General features: G+C 45.8%; 1 protein-coding gene across 1 annotated transcript in view; it reads left to right on the top strand.

The window, feature by feature from the left end:
• The window catches only part of eya (eya transcriptional coactivator and phosphatase 2), an 84,402-nt gene that overhangs the window by 11,123 nt on the left and 53,446 nt on the right, over positions 1-19,833 (top strand). Inside the window, exon 2 of the mRNA XM_080282944.1 lies at positions 18,774-18,820. Coding sequence (XP_080139070.1) covers positions 18,774-18,820 — 47 coding nt within the window. The remainder of the gene's footprint in view (positions 1-18,773; positions 18,821-19,833) is intronic.

The following is a 19,833-nucleotide window of genomic DNA, read 5'->3' as shown; positions in this document are numbered from 1 at the left end:
GGGGAAGAAATGGAGGAACAAAAGGCAAGGGGAAGAGTGGAAGGATTAAGATGACGAGGGGAAATGAGTGAGGAGAGACGAGGGGAAAGGGAGGATGAGGTGAGGAGGGAGGGGGTGAATGAGGGTCGGGGAGGGAAAGAGTTAAAGTAAGGGGAGGAGAGGAGAGGGGAAAGGAGGAGTGGGAGTTAGAGTGAGGGGAGGAGAGGGGAGAGAGTTAGAGTGAGGGGAGTGAAGGAAGGGAAGAGAGTGAAAGGAGGGGAGGGGTGGGAAGGAGAGAGAGTGAGGGGAAAACAGGGGAGGGGAAGGGAAGTAAAAATGCTGTTCACTGTTTTTTATCCTCTCACACCTGCCATCTTACTGCAGAGAGAGAGAGAGAGAGACGTGCTTATTGCATAGTTTTACTTTTATCTTTGCCACCTCCACCTCTCTCTCTCTCTCTCTCTCTCTCTCTCTCTCTCTCTCTCTCTCTCTCTCTCTCTTTCACACACACACACCATCTTGCTTACCCTACCCTGCCTTATCATTTGCCTCTCTGTCTACCTGTCCATCTGCCTACCAGCTTGCCTGCCCCTACCTCACTGTCTGCCTGCCTGCCTGCCGTGCCTGCCTACCCCTTCTTCGCTTCACTATCAGCCTGCCTGCCTACCTTGCCTCTATATATTCCAATCCTGCCACCCTCTCTGCCTGCCTATCCCTACCTCTTCATCTGCCTCTTTTCTCACCCAGTTGCCTACCCCATGCATTGCTTCACTATCACCCTACCTTCCTGCCTCCTACCCCCTTCATTGCCTCACCATCAGCCTACTCTTCCTGACTACCCTTCTTGCCTACCCTGCTGCCTACCCCCTGCCTCGCCTCACTATCTGCCTACCCTGCCTCTTCAACAGCTGCTGCCGCTAATCTTATAAGCACTGATCTGGTACCCCTCAACCGCCCTCACCCCTTTCTCTTTCCTCCCCCTCCCTTCTTTCCCTCTCTCCCCTCCCTCACCCCTCCTTTAACCCTTTACCCCTCTTTTCCTTCCTTCTTTTTCCTCTCTGTCCCATTTCCTTACCTCGTTCCTCTCTTTCCCCCCTTTTCTCTCCTCTTCTTCCTCCCTCCCTCCCTCACCCCACCACTTCTTCCTCTTTACTTCTTCCCCGTCACTTCTGCTCCACTCTCCCCTTCCTTTCTCCTCCCCATCATCCCCTTCCACCAACTCCTCCTCCCCTCTTTCCCTCATTCCTCTCACTTCCTTATTTAATTCATCCCTTTTACTATTAATTTCTCTTCTCCCCTCCCATTTTCCTCCTCCTCCACCTTCTCCTCCTCCTCCTCCTCCTCCTCCTCCTCCACGGCTCTTACTCCACCCTCCTTCCCTCACCACCCCCACGCCCTCCCATTCTTTCTCCCTATCCATCCTTCTCTCTCTTTCTTCCCCCTCCCCCTCATCCCTTTCTTCCCCTCCCCCACCTCCTTTCTTCTCTCACTTTCCTCCTCCTCCTCTCCCTCTCCTTCCTCCCTCTGCCTCCTCCTCCCCTCCTCCCTCTTAGTAATTGGTCTCTTGTTAGCTAGGCTGGTCTTCGTCACACACACACACACACACACACACACACACACACACACACACACACACACACACACACACACACACACACACACACCTCCCGTCTATGAAATTCAGTGTGACGTGGCATATGATAATGAAAGGATCTTGATTTGGTTCACCTCTATTCGTAAAGACAACTCTTGTAATCTCCTTCCCTTTGGTTCCTTCATGTTTCCAGTAACACACACACACACACACACACACACACACACACACACACACACACACACACACACACACTCATAAACACCCATGCATACAGTTGTAGTACATATATGGTGTACTGATATCGATGGAAGAAGGGATGTAATGGATTTATTAAGTGTACATTCAAAGAGAGAGAGAGAGAGAGAGTAAAATGGGGAGGATACGAGAGAGACAGGAAGGACAACAGAAAGAGGGAGGGGAAGGAGAGGGGGAGGGAGGGAGGGAGGGGGGAAGGAACAAGTGTGTGCCAGATGAGGGGTGGTGGCTCCTCCCCCCTCCCCCTCCCCCTCCATGACACCACTACACGCCCCTCCACATTCCCATGGTACTCTCTCTCTCTCTCTCTCTCTCTCTCTCTCTCTCTCTCTCTCTCTCTCTCTCTCCACAAATTTCTCTCCTCTCCCTTTTTCCCTCCCATCTTTTGTATTCCTCTCTTCCCTTTCCTTCCTTTCTTCCTCTTCTTTCCCTCTTCCTGCTCTTTTTACTACCCTTCATCCTTCCTCGTTTCTTTCCCTTACTGCAGTATATTCTTTTCCTCTTTTACCTTCCCTTCTTCCTCCCTCCATTGCCTTTTCTTCTTCCAGTCTCCTTTCCCTCCCCATCATCTTTCCGTTCTCTTCCCTTCTTCCTCCTTTCCCTCCCCATGTTCTTTCCGTCCCCTCCCCTCCCCTCCCCTCCCTCTCACACCACAAATTTCATAACCATTCTCAGATTACACCCCCATTTTTTCCACCCACCCTATTTTTATTATTCCTTGCATTATCCTACACATTAACATACAGCCGCCTGGAAAAAAAAAAAAAAAAAAGACGGAATATATACGCGTTTTATATAAGGTGCCTTGTGGTGTAGTGGGTTTAGATGCCCCGATCGGAGTGGTGGCTTGAATTTTGATTAGATTTATTTCTGGTATAGAAGTGAATCTCCTTGGTTACTATCCCTCTCTCCCCTGAGCTTGGCCCAGAGTTTTGGAGGTATAGAAATGAGTCTCCTTGGTTACTATCCCTCTTTCACCTTAACTTGGCCCAGATATTTTTTAGGTATAGAAATGAGTCTCCTTGGTTACTATCGCTTTTCCATGTTAACTTGGGCCAGATTTTTTTGTAGCCGTATGAATGAGTCTCCTTGGTTACTATCGTTCTTTCACCTTAACTTGGCCCGGATTTTCGTCCTCTTGCAGCTTATTTCAGGTAGCTCATTGGTGGAATAGGACATTACTAGCGCTCTACATTCTTTTTTAATAGCACTTCTTCGTGACTAGCGCCATACTCTAGTGCTAATCTCTAACTCAGCATTCTAGATGGGGAGATGGAAATTTTAGGTAGAGGAAAAGGGGTATACTCAAATGGACTGTATCTATTTATCTATCTATGTCTATCTGTGGAGAGAGAGAAAAAAGAGAGGGGGGGGGACAGACAGAAGTGAAATGAAGGCATGAAGATGGAAAGAAAAGCAGAAGGAAGGAGAAAAATTGGGCAGGAGGGAGGGATGGAGGGAGGGGAGGGGGGAGAGAACTAATGACCTAAGGGAGGGGAGGGAGGTAAAAAACAGAAGGGAGGAGGGGGAGGGGTGCGTGAGGAAGGGGGGTGGAGGGAAGGAGAACGAGGAAGGGGAATGAGGAGAGAAAGATGGAGGGAAGGACGAGGAATGGGGAGGGAAAATGGAGAATGACGAAGAAGGGATTAGCATAGAAGAGGATTGTGTGTGTGTTTGTGTAAAATAAATCGCTAAGAAAAAGACCCAGTGTTGAAGAGGAGGAGGAGGAGGAGGAAAAGAAGAGGAAGGGGAATCAGGAAGAGGAGGAGAAAAAAAGGGGAAGGGGAATTAGGAAGAGGAGAAGAAGAATAAGAAGAAGGAGGAGGAGGAGATGAACAGGAAGAAAAAGACTATGAGAGAGAGGTTAAAAATAGAGCAAGAGGAAGAATTTAAGAGAGGGAATAAAGTAAGTGAGTGAGTGAGTGAATGGTGAAAGAAAAAGGGTTGAGAAAAGAGCAAGGAATGTGGGTAGTAAAAGAGAGATGGAGGGAGGTAAGTGGGTGGAGAGAGAGAGAGAGAGAGAGAGAGAGAGAGAGAGCCGGAAATGAGTAAGGGACAGCGGAAATGAGAAGGGGAAGGGAGGAGGTGAAGAAGAGGAAGAAAAGGGGGAGGAGGGGAAGGAGGAAGAAGAAAAGATGTACAAGAAGAAAAAAGAAAATCAGAATACGTAAAAAATCAATTAACTATTATTTGGAATTTTGTTTTTATTTATTCAAGTACCAGACTATATTTTTTTCCTCAATTTACGGGAGACGGCATTAAAAAAAATGAGGTTAATGGAGAATGACCCTGACTCCTCTTCCTTAGCGATTTATTTCTGGATACGGGTGGGTAATATCAGTGTTTACGCTAGTTATGAAGTGCATGGCGATATTAGAGGGATTTATGTAACACGGAAGAGGACCGTAAGGGGTAATAAACGAAATAAATCGCTTAGGAAGAGGTGTTAGGACTAGAATACGAGACTATATGTGCCCTCTGCAGCTCTGAAATATTATCCTGTGCTTATTATTATCGTGTGGAGATAAAGAGAGTAAATTAGAAATGATGTAATAGAGTTGTTTTGATAAATAATTGAAAGAAAATAGCGGAGTCTGTTAATTATAGCGAAAGTCATTTAGGGTAGTAAAGATGACACTATAAATAAATCCCTTCAGAACGGTGACGTATTAAAGAGAAAAAGATAGTTCAAAAACGGCAAGAATAATAATAATAGAAATGAAGATCTGAAGAATACGGAATGAAACCACCCCGGCGAAAATGAGAAGGAGAGAAAAAAAGGGAGTTGATATCAAAAAAAGGGAGAATCATAATAGAAGTGAAGATGTGGTGGGTTCGGGATGTAAAGCAGCTCGGCGGGACACAGATGGGACCGAGATGGTACAGGGGCCGACGTCTCCAGCTTGATGGATGGACCCCACCCACAGTTATGTCTGCCTACTGCGCTAGTCCATTTTTTTTTTCTTTCTTTCTTTTTCTTTTTTTTTAGATTCTCCCTTCCTTTCTCTCTTCCATTCTTTTCTCTCTCCCCTGCCTCGCTCTTTATCTGTGTCTGGATCTGTCTATATTTGTCTACGTCTATCTATCAGTCAATCTGTCTATTTATCAACATGTCAGATTTATCTTATGTTTTTCTATTGCCGTCTCTCTCGCTTTTTTCTACATTCTCTCTCTCTCTCTCTCTCTCTCTCTCTCTCTCTCTCTCTCTCTCTCTCTCCCTAAAACCCACAACTCAGCCTTCTTCCCGTTTTTTATGCGAGAATAAGGGAGGCGAGGAGGGACGAAAACAAAGGGAGGTTAGGGAGACTAGGCCCTGTTTGGGGAGCTTAATGAGGAGTGCCAAAGTGGTAGGAGGAACACACACACACACACACACACACACACACACACACACACACACACACACACACACACACACACAAAAGCTGTATTATTGAACTTTCTGTCAAGGTCTTTGTAAGGGAAAAATTTTTTGAAAAGGACACCTGACTTTTTTTTTTTTTAATTTGGTCCTAGGATTCTGTGTGTGTGTGTGTGTGTGTGTGTTTTACTGGACTGTGGTATTGGATTCATTATTTTACTATTCAGTACGATGACTCATTTTGTTTTATTCTTGTTACTGCCAGACAAAATTATTATTATTATTATTATTATTATTATTATTATTTGTGTACGTCTTTGGGCATATACTTCAGTACCTGTTCCCTAAGGTCCAGCGGTCCTCCTATCTACCATACACAATGTATCACCACTTTGGCACCAACACCCACCGTCCATACTGAAGTCATATTAGGATGTAGTCGTAGTGGAAGGGTTGACGCTCTCTTTATGTGGTTATTTTTTATTTGTTTATATATCATTTATTTTTGTGGGGGAAACAGTTTTTTGAGGATGGGGGAGTTTGAAGGCTGGGATTATATGGGATTAGGGGAAGGTATGTGAGAGGGGGAATGATGAGAGGAGAGGTGAGGGGTGGGTTGGGGTGATGAAAGGGGTGAGGGGAGAAGTGGTAGGTAGGAGGGCGGTGAGGGTAGATGTGAGAGTAGGGATAGAGAGTGAATAGAAAGGTGAGGGTGATAGTAAGGGGAGGTAGAGGGATATGAAGGGAAAGGAGAGATGAGGATGTTCGGGATGAGACAGAGGGGAAGTAAGGAATAAGAGTAAGGTGTGAGGTGAATGTGAGGGGAGGAGAAAGAGGGAAAGAGTGAGGGGAAAGGATTGGGGGAAGAGGAAGAGAGAAAAGAGTAAAGAATGAGAGAAAGGGTGGGGGGAGAAGGAGAAAGAGGGTAAAGGAATGAGTATTTTAGGGTGAGGGGAGGGTGGATGAGGGGTGATGGGGTGAGGGGAAGCGTGGGAGCCGCCATGTTTTATACCCAGGATGGCATTCCGGGGATGTGCTGAAGAGGGGAGACGGGGAGGGGAGGGGAGGGAGAGAGGGAAGAAAGTAAAGACTGAGGAGGAGGAAGATGAAGGGAGGAGAGATAGGGAAGTGAGGGGAGAGAGGAGGGAAGATGAAGTTAGGAAAGTAGAGGTTGAGGCAAGAGGGAAGGGGAAGAGAAATGAGGGGAGAGAGGGGCTTTGGGGAGAGGTGAGGGAGTTGAGGGGAAGAAAAGGAGGAAGTGAGAGAGAAGAGGTGAAGGTATGAAGGGAAGAAGAGGAGGGGAGGAGGAGACGAGGATATAGGGGTGGGAAGGGGAGAGAAGGAGTGAGTAAAAAAAAAGAGGGATGGGGCGTGAGGGAAAAGCAGAGGAAAGGTGGGAGGGAAGAGGAAAGAGAGGGGAAGGATGAGGGGAAATGGAGGGTGAGGGGAGGGGACGTTTAAAGCCGCATCAATCCCCTTTCCAATCCCTACATAACTCTCTCTCTCTCTCTCTCTCTCTCTCTCTCTAGTGCTAACCATTTATATATTATTTCTGCCAACACGAAAAAAATTTAATTGCATGCGTCATCAGCGGCTGAAGGACATAAGGAAATGGAGATGCAATGTACGAGAGAGAGAGAGAGAGAGAGAGAGAGACAGACAGACAGACAGACAGACAGACAGAGACAGAGACAGAGGAGGGGGGGTAAATGGACGCAACTGTGACGTTCTCTTATTTTACGCCATATTTTACGCACCAAGACCGTGAGAGAGAGAGAGAGAGAGAGAGAGAGGGAGAGAGAGAGAGAGATGCACATGTATGTTTTTTTCCTGGGGTGTTGTGAATGTGTTTGCATAAGAGTCTGTTACTACTGCTGTGAGTGCGAATGAGTGAACCCGCTCCCATAAAGTGTGTTGAGTGCTTGTGTGTGTGTGTGTGTGTGTGTGTGTGTGAGAGAGAGAGAGAGAGAGAGAGAGAGAGAGAATCGACATTTACTATATACACTATCTTGACCATAAAAAGTTGATATTGGATGCGTAATATTTTTGTCATTTCCTTTTCTTCTCCGCTATTTTTAGTGGAGGAAAAAACGCATTAGTCTTCCTCCTCTCTCTCTCTCTCTTTATTTATTTATCTCTCTGTTTATCTATCTATCCATCTATTTGTCTGTCACTATTTGTATTCCACATTGATCTCGTATTATTAGAGATTGAAGGCTAAACGTTTATGCAGGAAATTTGCTGAAGAATAAACGTTTTGCTTCCTACGTTTTTTGCTCTCACGCACACCTCTGCCCACGTACCATATTGCCCCTTTGCACCCCACCATATCCAATGACCCTACTGTCCCCCACACATCCTCCTCCGCATTACCACCCTCCCACACCCTTACACACGTGCTTCATCTCCTCTCACATACTAATACACACATCTTCACTCCCTGCACACCTCTCCATTGACCCCCCTCTTCACCGTCACACACCTACTATCATACACACCTATACCTCCTCCTCTTCCTCTTGCGTTTCTTCCTCCTGCCCCCTCGCACCTTACCAGTTAAATATCCCCCCCTCCCTCCCTCCCCCACACAATCGTTCATGCACTTCTTTCTCTACTACTACTCACCTTCCACACACCCCCCTCCCTTATTTTCCCCTTCCCCCAACACACACAGTTCCCATCTTCTACCCCTCTCTTTCCCTGTCTCTCCCTTCCCCTTCTCCCATCCCTCCCCCATCACACACATACTTCCCCCCATCTACTTCTCACCATCAGCACACCCTCCTCGCTTCCCTTACTTTCCCCCTCCCCATGCTCCCCTCCCACACTTCTCCCTCTCTACTTCCCACCATCAACACCCCTCCCCTCCACCTTCCCACACCCTCCCCCTCCACTCCCCACCCCGCAGATGGTCACCACAACTCATCATCACTTTTATCCCCACACAATTTCAAGTAAGCCAACCCACACTCCTTTCTTGCAATGTTTTCTTAGCTGTCATCTTTTTTTTTTTTTTTTTTTTTTTTTGAAGACACCGTTATATGCTCATTCCTTTCTTCATTCTTGGCTTTTTTTTTTTTTTTAGTATTTATTTTTGTCTTGGGTTATTGTTCCTTCTTTTAATATTAATTTGTGTATAGTGGTCAGCAGTTTCCTTTAATTTTCAGTTTTTCATTTTCGTGTGTGTGTGTGTGTGTATGTGTGTCATTTTTCTGGATCTTCCGTTTTTAAGTAGTGCATTGGGACTCATCTGGATCTGGGTTCAATCCCAGCTGGGGGCAGACATCTAAGTGGCTGCAGTAATATGACTTAACATGTGTTTTCCCAAGTTCCCACCCTCTTGAGGTTCCCGCGGTGACGTATGCAGACATTTTTAATAATTCCGCTTCATCACACACACACACACACACACACACACACACACACACTTCTAACCCTTCAGTCCTTAAAAATCTATCTTCCCTTCACACACACACACACACACACACACACACACACACACACACACACACACACACACTTCTCACCCCTTTCCCCGTGCATCAAGCCTGGGTGGGGGAGGGCCATTTCTCTAGTGTCTCTCGTCTCTGTGCACATCTCACCCATCAGGACGTATGAAACAGGACTTGAACGTGTATAGTAGGTAGTCTTGTTGGTGTATAGTGTCGTTGAGTCCCTGTTTTCATTTTTCAGCTGTTCCTTTCTCTGCTAATTGCCTCTCTGACATGAATGAAGTAATTAGAGGGCAGAATACAACCCTAATGACCATTCTATCCTATACCCGGGTTACTTGAAATTGGTTTAAATGTTCAATAGGCCTTAGTTAATGAGGTCACTATGAGGCTCTGTCAGATTAGGCGTTGAACAAAAATAAATAATAAATAGATTAGTGAATAGATAATAAACAGACGTCATGTGTAAGTAGATAGATTGATAGATGGATAAATGATAGATTGATACAGATAGATAGAGGGATGAATGGATAGATAGATAGATAGATAGATAGATAGATAAAGAAGTCATGTAACTAGAGTAATCGGGCCAAATTGCTTCCCACAGTTATAAAAGACAGTTGTGGTGTCTTTCATTCTTTGCCTTTCGCTTAATGCATAAAAATCTTAATGAATTCCTTTACCTGAAGCAGTAATTAAAGTCCTGAATTGAGATAAGCAAAGGGAGGGAGAGATAAGAGCAAAGAGAGCGAGATTAAAGCAAGCAGGGTTAGAGATAGAGACAGCTGAGGCCGGAGTGTGTTTAGCTGTTATAAAAAGTGTCAAGAAGCTGTTTACTGAGATCAAGCTGTCAGTCCCCCCCCCCCCTCTCTCTCTCTCTCTCTCTCTCTCTCTCCCCACACAAGAGAGAATTTGAGGTAAATTGGGGGGCTTCTCCCTTCCCTTCTTTCCTTTCCCATCATCCCTTCCCCTCACTTCATTTCTCCTCATTCCATCCCTCTCCTCCTTACGTCTCTCTCTTCTTCCTTCTACTCCTCTCCCATTCCCCCTTTTTCCCTCTCCACCCCTCTCTTCTCCCCTATTCTCCCTCTTCTCACTTCTTCTCCCCCTTTTTTTTTTTATCACTCTTTTCTCTCCATTCTTATTTTCCTTCTCTCCTCCATGCTCTTATTTCTCTTCCCTCTCTCTTCCTTCCCTATCTTCTCTTTCCTCTTCTCCCTCTTTCCTTCCCTTCCTTCCTCTCTTCTCCCCTCTCTCTCTCTCCCTCCCCTCTTCTCTCCCCCTTCACCCCTTCCTTCACACTGACTTTTCCCGCTTTTTACGATCGCCTGACGCAAACTCTGAAAGCGCTCCCATGCACACACACACACACACACACACACACACACACACACACACACACACACACACACACACACACACACACACACACACACACACACACACACACACACACACACACACACACACACACACACACACACACACCATAAACTTTCCAAAATTCTTCAAGCCCTTTTTAATGCTCATGTGTTAGTTTTTTTTTTTTTTTCTCTTTTCCTCTTCCTGGTTCATAATTTTTGTTGTTGTCGTCCTTTGCTGTTATTTTTTTTTGTTATTGTTTTTGCTGTTATTGATGTGTCTTTATTTGCTGCCTCTGTGCTTGCTGTTCTTCTTCTTCTTGTTTTCGTTATTGTTCCTGTTGATGCTGTTAATGTTCCTGTTGATGCTGTTAATGTTCCTGTTGATGCTGTTATTGTTCCTGTTGATGCTGTTAATGTTCCTGTTGATGCTGTTAATGTTGCTGTTGATGCTGTTAATGTTGCTGTTGATGCTGTTAATGTTCCTGTTGATGCTGTTAATGTTGCTGTTGATGCTGTTATTGTTCCTGTTGATGCTGTTAATGTTCCTGTTGATGCTGTTAATGTTCCTGTTGATACTGTTAATGTTCCTGTTGATGCTGTTAATGTTCCTGTTGATGCTGTTAATGTTCCTGTTGATGCTGTTATTGTTCCTGTTGATGCTGTTAATGTTGTTCCTGTTGATGCTGTTAATGTTCCTGTTGATGCTGTTAATGTTCCTGTTGATGCTGTTAATGTTCCTGTTGATGCTGTTAATGTTCCTGTTGATGCTGTTAATGTTCCTGTTGATGCTGTTAATGTTGCTGTTGATGCTGTTAATGTTCCTGTTGATGCTGTTAATGTTCCTGTTGATGCTGTTAATGTTCCTGTTGATGCTGTTAATGTTCCTGTTGATGCTGTTATTGTTCCTGTTGATGCTGTTAATGTTCCTGTTGATGCTGTTAATGTTCCTGTTGATGCTGTTAATGTTCCTGTTGATGCTGTTAATGTTCCTGTTGATGCTGTTAATGTTGTTCCTGTTGATGCTGTTAATGTTCCTGTTGATGCTGTTAATGTTCCTGTTGATGCTGTTAATGTTCCTGTTGATGCTGTTATTGTTCCTGTTGATGCTGTTAATGTTGCTGTTGATGCTGTTAATGTTGTTCCTGTTGATGCTGTTAATGTTGCTGTTGATGCTGTTAATGTTGTTCCTGTTGATGCTGTTATTGTTCCTGTTGATGCTGTTAATGTTGTTCCTGTTGATGCTGTTAATGTTCCTGTTGATGCTGTTATTGTTCCTGTTGATGCTGTTAATGTTCCTGTTGATGCTGTTAATGTTGTTCCTGTTGATGCTGTTAATGTTGTTCCTGTTGATGCTGTTAATGTTGTTCCTGTTGATGCTGTTAATGTTCCTGTTGATGCTGTTAACGTTCCTGTTGATGCTGTTAATGTTCCTGTTGATGCTGTTAATGTTTCTTTGAGTTTTTTCTTTGTCGTGGTAGTTGTTCTAGATTTGTTGTTGTTGTTGTTGTTGTGGTTGTTGTTGTTTCTCTCTCTTTTATTTCTTTGCTGTGGTTGTTCTAGCCTCTTTCTTTCTTTTTTTTCTTTCTTTTTTCCCTACTATCTGTCTCCCATCGTGTTCCCACCCTCACTACCACCACTACACCCTCAGCTGGCGCATCTCTAGTGTTGCAGTGTACATGTGTGCACCTTATACCCACATCTGGACGCACAAGAAATCCAGGCGTACATGTGTGTGTGTGTGTGTGTGTGTGTGTGTGTGTGTGTGTGTGTGTGTGTGAGTGTGTGTGTGTGTGTGTGTGTGTGTGTGTGTGTGTGTGTGTGTGTGTGTGTGTGTGTGTGTGTGTGTGTGTGTTTAATGCCTTTAACACCATCTTTGTGATGTTTGTTTTGCTTAGTTTCGGTGTTTATTCTCTCTCTCTCTCTCTCTCTCTCTCTCTCTCTCTCTCTCTCTCTCTCTCTCTCTCTCTCTCTCTCTCTCTCTCTCTCTCAGGAGGAAGGCAATAAAGGGAATGGAATTACTAAGCACGACAGTGTAAAAATGTAGAAGGATTGGTGCCTGGAGAGAGAGAGAGAGAGAGAGAGAGAGAGAGAGAGAGGGGGAGGGAGGGAAGAAAGTGGAAAAGGAGTCAGTAAGCAGAGTAGAGAAGTGAACGAGAGTGAAGTCAAAAAGTAATAGATAGATAGATGAAGAGAGAGAGAGAGAGAGAGAGAGAGAGAGAGAGAACGAAGTAGTGGTCGGGTAAGTGGATAGAAGAGGGAAATATGACGAAAAAAAATAGAATAGAAAAGACGACAGAGAGAGAATAAAAGGATAGAAAAGGAGAAACAGAAGTGGAAATCGAATTAGTAATCAGGAAAAAAAAGACTTGGAGATAAAAATGGAGGGGGAAGGGTGAGTGGATGGAGAGAAGGAGGAGGAGGAGGAGGAGGACGAGGAAAGTAAAAGTGTAGCATTTGCATAGGTGAGGGTTTGCTTAGTAAGGAGAGACACCCGCCACCATTACCCTCTTTCACCTAGTCTTTCAGCAGGCACTATTTTAAATTCTTTTTCTCTCCTTCTTATTCGTTGCCTCTTCTTTCTTCGTCTTCCTTCTTCGTCGTCGTTGCCGTCTTTTCTTCCTCTGCTTCTTGTTCTTCCTCCTCTTCTGCTTTTTGTTATTGCTCTTCTTGTTCTTCTTCCTCCTCCTCTTCTTCTTCATCTTTTTTTCCCTCCTCCTCCTCCTCCTCTTTTTCTTCTTCCTCTTCTTCAAGGTGAGTGTTTGCTGAGTAAGGAGAGACACCCATAACTCTTCACCTCTTTCGCGGCTTCTTTATACGCGGCTTCTTCTTCCTCCTCCTCTTCATTTTTTTTCTTTCTCTGCTGTTCACCTTCTCGCGGTTGCTTGTGTTTTGTGGGGACGGCTCAGTTAATGCTATCAGTGTCTGCATCATCTACTCATTTCGTACCCCTATTGCCACACGTACGCCCACATCAGCAGCCTGAGCCGTCCCCACAGCAAGCAAGATACCGCCATGTGAATTTCTGGTCGAGGACTATTAACAGAGCCCCTCGTAAATTATCAGGTCACACACCCCATTTATTTTTGGTGTCTTAATTCCTCCCCATCTTTTTTTCTTGGTCTATATCTCCTTCCATTTCAACGTCACTCCTTGCGTCGCTTCTTACGTCACACAGGAGCAGGATAGAACCCGGGATTGTGCGTAACTGAATGCCGGAAAAGAGGGCGAGTTAGCCTACTAGATAACGATAGGTCAGTACCCCCTTCAAAGCGCGCTCCGTTTTCTACACTCGTGCTCTGTTTTCCTGCACTCGTGACTGTTTATGTGTTGGTTCTGATAACACGTCGAGTTAGGGTGCTGTGATAGATTTAGCCTAGGTGGATCAGTGTGTGTGGAAGTGGGGTAGGTGAGGTTATTAGGTGGGGTTAGGTGGGGCTAGAATATTGATGCACGTGGGTGAGTGTAGGTGGAGACGGAGTTAATACAGGTGGATGATTGAGTAAAAGTTGATTAGGTTAGGTCAGGTGGAGACGTAGGTTAGAGGCGGAGATAATTTTAGCCTAGGTGGTCAGGAACGCTTGCCTCCACCTAACCTGGGTTCAGTCTCACCCTAGAGCGGACATTTAAGAGCATGGAGTACCGTGGTATGTCGTTTTATGAGTTTGTACTTGTTCATGCTCCCTCAGTGGCACCTACAAGCTCTTTTATTCACACGCAGAGCCACTTAACAATACAAATTTCAACATGCGCCTTAATATGTTCTCTTGATGACATAAGCTTCAAACTCTCACACACAAACACAGCTGCTGCAACAACACACACTTTTCCCTTGCACTTCTCACCCGACACACAAAACAACGCATATTTTTCCCTTGCACGTCTCACCCTACACACAAAAGCCTACCACTCCTGTACCCAATACCTGTGGGTGGAATACTGGGTGGGGGCGTGTCATTCCTCCAGTGGCCGATAGTGGTGTTCCTCTGCCCCACTGAGCATTGCATTTCAGAAACTGTAAAACGTGACCCGGACGTGTTTAGTAGAGCCACCCACACATGCCAGGCGTGTACTCACCGGCCGCTACAGTACACAGAGGGGAGGGCAAGAGGTGGAGGGAGGAGTGATGGTGGATAGAGGTGGAAAATGGGTATGTGGACGTGCGAGTGGAGGAAGTAAGTGTGTTTGGGGTAGGAAAGTGGAGTAGGTAAGTGAGTTTTGGTTGGGTACGTGTGTGTGTGTGTGTGTGTGTGTGTGTGTGTGTGTGTGTGTGTGAGGTATGACACGAGGAAGAGGAAGTTGTGTGTGTTGGTAAAGGGAAATAGGGGACTGTGGGTGGGAGGGCCTTGTGTGGGTGTGGAGCGGGGAAAGATGAATGTGTGGGAAGATGTGTGTGGGTGGGAACTGTAAGTGATCGGGAGAGATGGCCGAAGGGATAGGAAAGTGTGTGTGGGTAGGATAAGGAAGTATTTGTGAGGGGGGGTGGGGTGTATAGCATGGGTGTGTGGGATGGGATAGAGGATGGATGGATGAAGGAGGGAGGAATGGGAAAAACAGGGTGGATGCATGAATGGGATGGGAGAAATTAAGGGGACAGATGGATGGGGGTCGGAGGATGGTAAAGATAAATTGGATTGATGGATAGAGTGGGTGCGTGGGTGAATGACTAAGGGTGGGCAGATGAAGATAGGTGGGGTGGAAAAGTTAGAGTGAATGGATGGATGAGGTATGTGGTAATGATGAAAAAGGTAGGATAAATTAATGGATGAGGGTCGGTGGAATGGGATAGATAAGGTGGATGAATGGTGGTGGGATGGAATAGGGTAGATGTATGGAGGAGGGTGGGATGAGAGAGATAAAGTGAATGGATGGACTGAGGAAGGTGAGAAGGATGGGTGAGAGTGGGTGGATAGACAGAGTGGATCGATGGATGTCTGTGGATAGGAAGGCAAGGGGCAGAGGGAGGTGGGTGTTGGCTCTGTTTAGTTACCCATTATTGGTCCCCCAGACTTACTCACTCAAGAGCCCCTTTGTTTGCGGTAGCTGCGCCGGCCAGAGGGACCGCAGCCGCACCCCGCAGGCCGCAGCAACTCCCGCCCTTGCCGCAGGAGGGTGGAGGGGCGGCAGGGTGCGGGAGGGACTGTGTGTGTGGCGCCGCAGTCTGTGTGTTGATGATGGTAAAGTGGTGTTTGAGTAGCGGCCAGTTGCTCGTCCTGGGGGAGTGCCGCCCCCCCCTCCCCCTCTTCTTTCTTCCCCCAACTGCCCCCTCCCCCTTACCTGCCACTCTCCCCACCTGCTTTCCCCTCCTCCTGTCTCTATCTTCCCACTCACCTCTCCCTCCCCCCACCTGTCTGTCTCCCCTTCTGTCTGTATCTTCCTCCTCACCCACTTCTTCCTCCCCATCCCCTCCCCCTGTCAGCTTCCCCCCACCCTCCAGCTCCCCCCTACCTGCCTCCCCCACGCTCCTGCTCCCTGTTCTCCTCCTTCTGCTTCCCTCTCCTGCTTTCTGTTCATACTAATCGATCATCTCAACTGTTCCCATTCTCACCCCACACAAAAATACACGTGGTTAAATCACACACACACACACACACACACACACACACACACACACACACACACACACACACACACACACACACACACACACACACACACACACACACACACCCTTGCCCTCCCATGGTGCGGGGTCAGACAGGTCGTTGTAAAATAGAGGTAAAAAAAAAACACCCAGCAAATGAAAGCATCGTTTGTTTTGTTGTAGCCATAAGGTTACTGTAGTGTGTGTGTGTGTGTGTGTGTGTGTGTGTGTGTGTGTGTGTGTGTGTGTGTGTGTGTGTGTGTGTGTGTGAGGCTCTCGAAGTGTGTCCACAGGAGAGAAAGGGAAGTGTTTATTCGCCATGATGTCTCTCCTTCACCTCTCTCTCTCTCTCTCTCTCTCTCTCTCTCTCTCTCTCTCTCTCTCTCTCTCTCTCTCTCTCTCTCTCTCTCTCTCTCTCTCTCTCTCATTGTGACGGAGAAGGAATGAGAGAAATATAATAAAGATAGAACGGAAGTAATAAAAAGCCATCATCATCATCATCATCATCGTTTGCTCTGTGTGTGTGTGTGTGTGTGTGTGTATGTGTGTGTGTGTGTCTCCTGCCACTATCTCACCCCCTGGACCTAAGCACAATGGCAGTAGGTGAGACGCGCTGCGGGTGGTGGTAGCGATTGTGGTAGTGGTGGTGGTGATAATGGTGGTAAATGGTGGTAGTGGTGGCTGTGGGGCTGGTAGTTGTGGTAGTGGTAATGGTGGTTGTGGTGCTGGTAATTGTGGTAGTGATGATGGTAAATGTTGGTAGTGGTGGTTGTGGTGCTGCTAGTTTTGGTACTGGTGGTTTAAATGGTTGTGTGTGTGTGTGTGTGTGTGTGTGTGTGTGTGTGTGTGTGTGTGTGTGTGTGAGAGAGAGAGAGAGGACAGGAGACAGTAAGGCTCTGTGTGTGGGTGCCTGATGAGGAATGTTGATATGCTGGACCTTCTCTCTCTCTCTCTCTCTCTCTCTCTCTCTCTCTCTCTCTCTCTCTCTCTCTCTCTCTCTCTCTCTCTCTCTCTCTCTCTCTCTCTCACACACACACACACACACACACACACACACACACACACACACACTCTCTCTCTCTCTCTCTCTCTCTCTCTCTCTCTCTCTCTCTCTCTCTCTCTCTCTCTCTCTCTCTCTCTCTCTCTCTCTCTCTCTCTCTCTCTCTCTCTCCAACTTACCATACTTTAGTCATTAATCAACACTCACACAATACCACTCGATCCCTAGCAGCCCCCTCATTTAGCATTTATTAATAACTGATGATGCATTTATCGGGGGGGGGGTGAAACACTACCCCAGCACTTTAATTACTGAAGGGCTCGTCTCATTAGTGCAGTAATGGAAGTCGATAATGACCGTGTTAATTACCGAGCTGCATTTGATAAACTAATTCGGTTATTTGATCGGCGGATGCTTTTAGGAGTGTAATGCTAGATGGAGGGTAAGTGTGGTGCTGGTTATTGGCTAATTTGGTTAATAAATTTAGTGTGTTGCCAGGAGCCTAATTCCGTACCCCATCCAGGGACTCCCACCTTCTACTTAATGTAGTGCTGCCATCAGGTATCCTTGTAGTGTGTGACAAGGGAAATGGTTTCATGTTGTCCAGGAAGTAATTTACTACGTTGGGTGGTAACCATATAAGCAGACGAACGTCTGATGGTGTAATGTTAAGGCGCTCCAACCTGATCTGACTCATAATGCCACTCAGGAATCGTTGACTGGTCAGTCTCGCCCTTCGAATTGTAATGGGACAATAAAGGATTACATTATATATATATATATATATATATATATATATATATATATATATATATATATATATATATATATATATATATATATATACACACATGTATGTATTTACAGTATATATATAATTTATTTCTTTTCACCTTTCACCTACTCCTTCCACCCACCTTTCGTCCCTCTCGCGCTTATCAGTAATCCCGTTGTTAATGGCTGTTGAGTAATTGGTGAGTGGTGAATAGGCAGGTTGGTGTGGCCAGAGTCGGGACTGAGGCGCTACGAGAGGTGAAGGTCACGGCTGAGGGACGTGTTCTTGCTGCCATGGCGACCTCCTTAGCACCTCTTCCTTAGCGATTTATCATGCATAGTATACCTGAGCATTCTCTTGTGTATTAGTTATTTCATTTTAATATCTATCCAGTTTGCATCAGTAACATACACAAGGCTACTGAGGTGTAGTATGCGGAATAAATCGCCACGGAAGAAGTGTTACGAAGTCGCCAAAGCCACCCAAGATGTGACACACTTAAAATCAACACATTCTGGCAACCCACGTATGTGTCAGTAGGAGGAACAAGACAGGGAAAGATCCTGTTCTCGTAGTCCTTCCTGCGAGAAGAAATATAAGGGACGATAATTTTCCTCGTAACCAAGAATTTATTTGTTTATGTATTCAGTTGTTTATTTGTTGGGTTAATAAGAAAGATGGAATATTCTACACTTCCTCTATCCATCCTGCAATGATAAATATCAGTTAGGAGAGGATGGTGGTCGTGTATGTGACGTGTAGGTTCGAATACCCGAGAGGAGGATGGCGTTCAGTTTTACCTTCATGATTCTGTTTAGCTAATTTTTCTTGTACTGAAGGGGTTAATGATGTGGACGTCGGTGGCCTAGACTCGGCACCCTACGATTTACTTTAGGGGTGATCTGGGACTGGCTTGCCTTTTTTTCTTCATGAAGTTTTATCTATTTTATCTGTCTGGCTGTCTATCTGTCTGTCTGTACATTTTACATACCTTTCTGTCTGTCTCTGGCTGTCTCTCCCTGCCAGTCCTTCCCCCTCCCCCCCCCTCACTTTCTGTCTCTCTTCCCTCTCCCACCCTCCCTCCCTTTCTCACTCCCCGTCCTCCTCCTCCTCCTCCCTCTCCCTTTCTCCCTTCCAATCCTCCCTCCCTCCCACCTTTTTTCTCTCCCCCTCAGCTCATCACCCTCACTAATTACAAAGAAGATAAATGGAGAGGGAGGGAAATAGAGAGAGGGGTACCGTAGGGCGACTCTCTCTCTCTCTCTCTCTCTCTCTCTCTCTCAACTTGCCATGTCCGAGAATAAGTCGGTAAGACAGAGGTGCTAGGGAGTTTCCTTGACCGATGTATTTTTTTTCTTGAGACTTTTCGCGACCCTTTTCTTAACTTTTTCTTCTTCTTGTCTTGGCAGGTGAAGAGACAGCGCCTGGATCCCGACCGAGACACCACACAACACAGGTGAGCCAGAAGAGAGAGAGAGAGAGAGAGAGAGAGAGAGACAGATGCCACACTCCTTTTGCTTCAACTTGGCCTAAAATCACCATCTCTCCATCTTGAATCCCGACTTGTAACAACAGAATAACGCTAGAATGCCGTCCTGGTCACGAAGAAGTGCTATGGGATGGATATAGAGCCGTAGCATTGTCTTATCCTTCCTCTGAGCTACGTGAAATAAGCCGCAAAACGACGAAAATCTGGGCCAAGTTAGAGTAAAAAGAGTATAGTTAGTCAGTTCATTACAGACGCATCTCAGTAGCATCATGTCTTAATTTTTCCTTCTTACCTCCTCAGTACCATATCTGTTTAATCTTCTAATTAGGCTATTTTTTTTTTCCCCCTTGGAGCAGACGTCTTGTAAGAATGAGATCGGAAAATGCACGACTAGAAAGAAATATACATGGCGAAAGTTAGGAATAATAGTGTAAAGGAAGTGAGAATTGTTGCTAATGAGAGAGAGAGAGAGAGAGAGAGAGAGAGAGAGAGAGATGGGAGGGCGGGAGGTAAACACATGTAAAATATGAAAAACTCGTCATGAAGGAGGGGCAGCGGGAGACATTGATAAAGAGGGGGGGAGAGGGGAAGAGAAACGAGGGGAAGTGATAAGAGATGATAAAAGCAGGGGGAGGAGGTGATGTAGATGGTGCAGATGAAGAGGACCTAGATAGGAGGTGAAGGGAGATGCCACGTAGAGAAAGATAGAGAGGATGGAAGAGGATGATAGGGAGAATGGGAGAGGGAGGGACGGGAGAGGAAGAGTGTGTATGGGAAAATGATGATTGATAGTGAAGGGAAAGAAAGAAGGTAATAAAAGGATGATGATAATGATGATGATGATGATGGGGATAGGAGGTGAAGGAGAAAGAAGGAAATAGTAGCTGGGAGACTGAAAACATATATGGGAGGAGGAAGATGGAGAGGAGGAGAAGACATGAGATAGAAAATGATGAATATAAGAGAAAAAGAGTTGGAGA

The sequence above is a fragment of the Coenobita brevimanus genome, chromosome 95 (genome assembly GCF_032717465.1).
Source record: "Coenobita brevimanus isolate Jiangsu-jjx chromosome 95, ASM3271746v2, whole genome shotgun sequence".
Classification (NCBI taxonomy): domain Eukaryota; kingdom Metazoa; phylum Arthropoda; class Malacostraca; order Decapoda; family Coenobitidae; genus Coenobita; species Coenobita brevimanus.
This window is presented reverse-complemented; position numbering and strand designations above follow the sequence as displayed.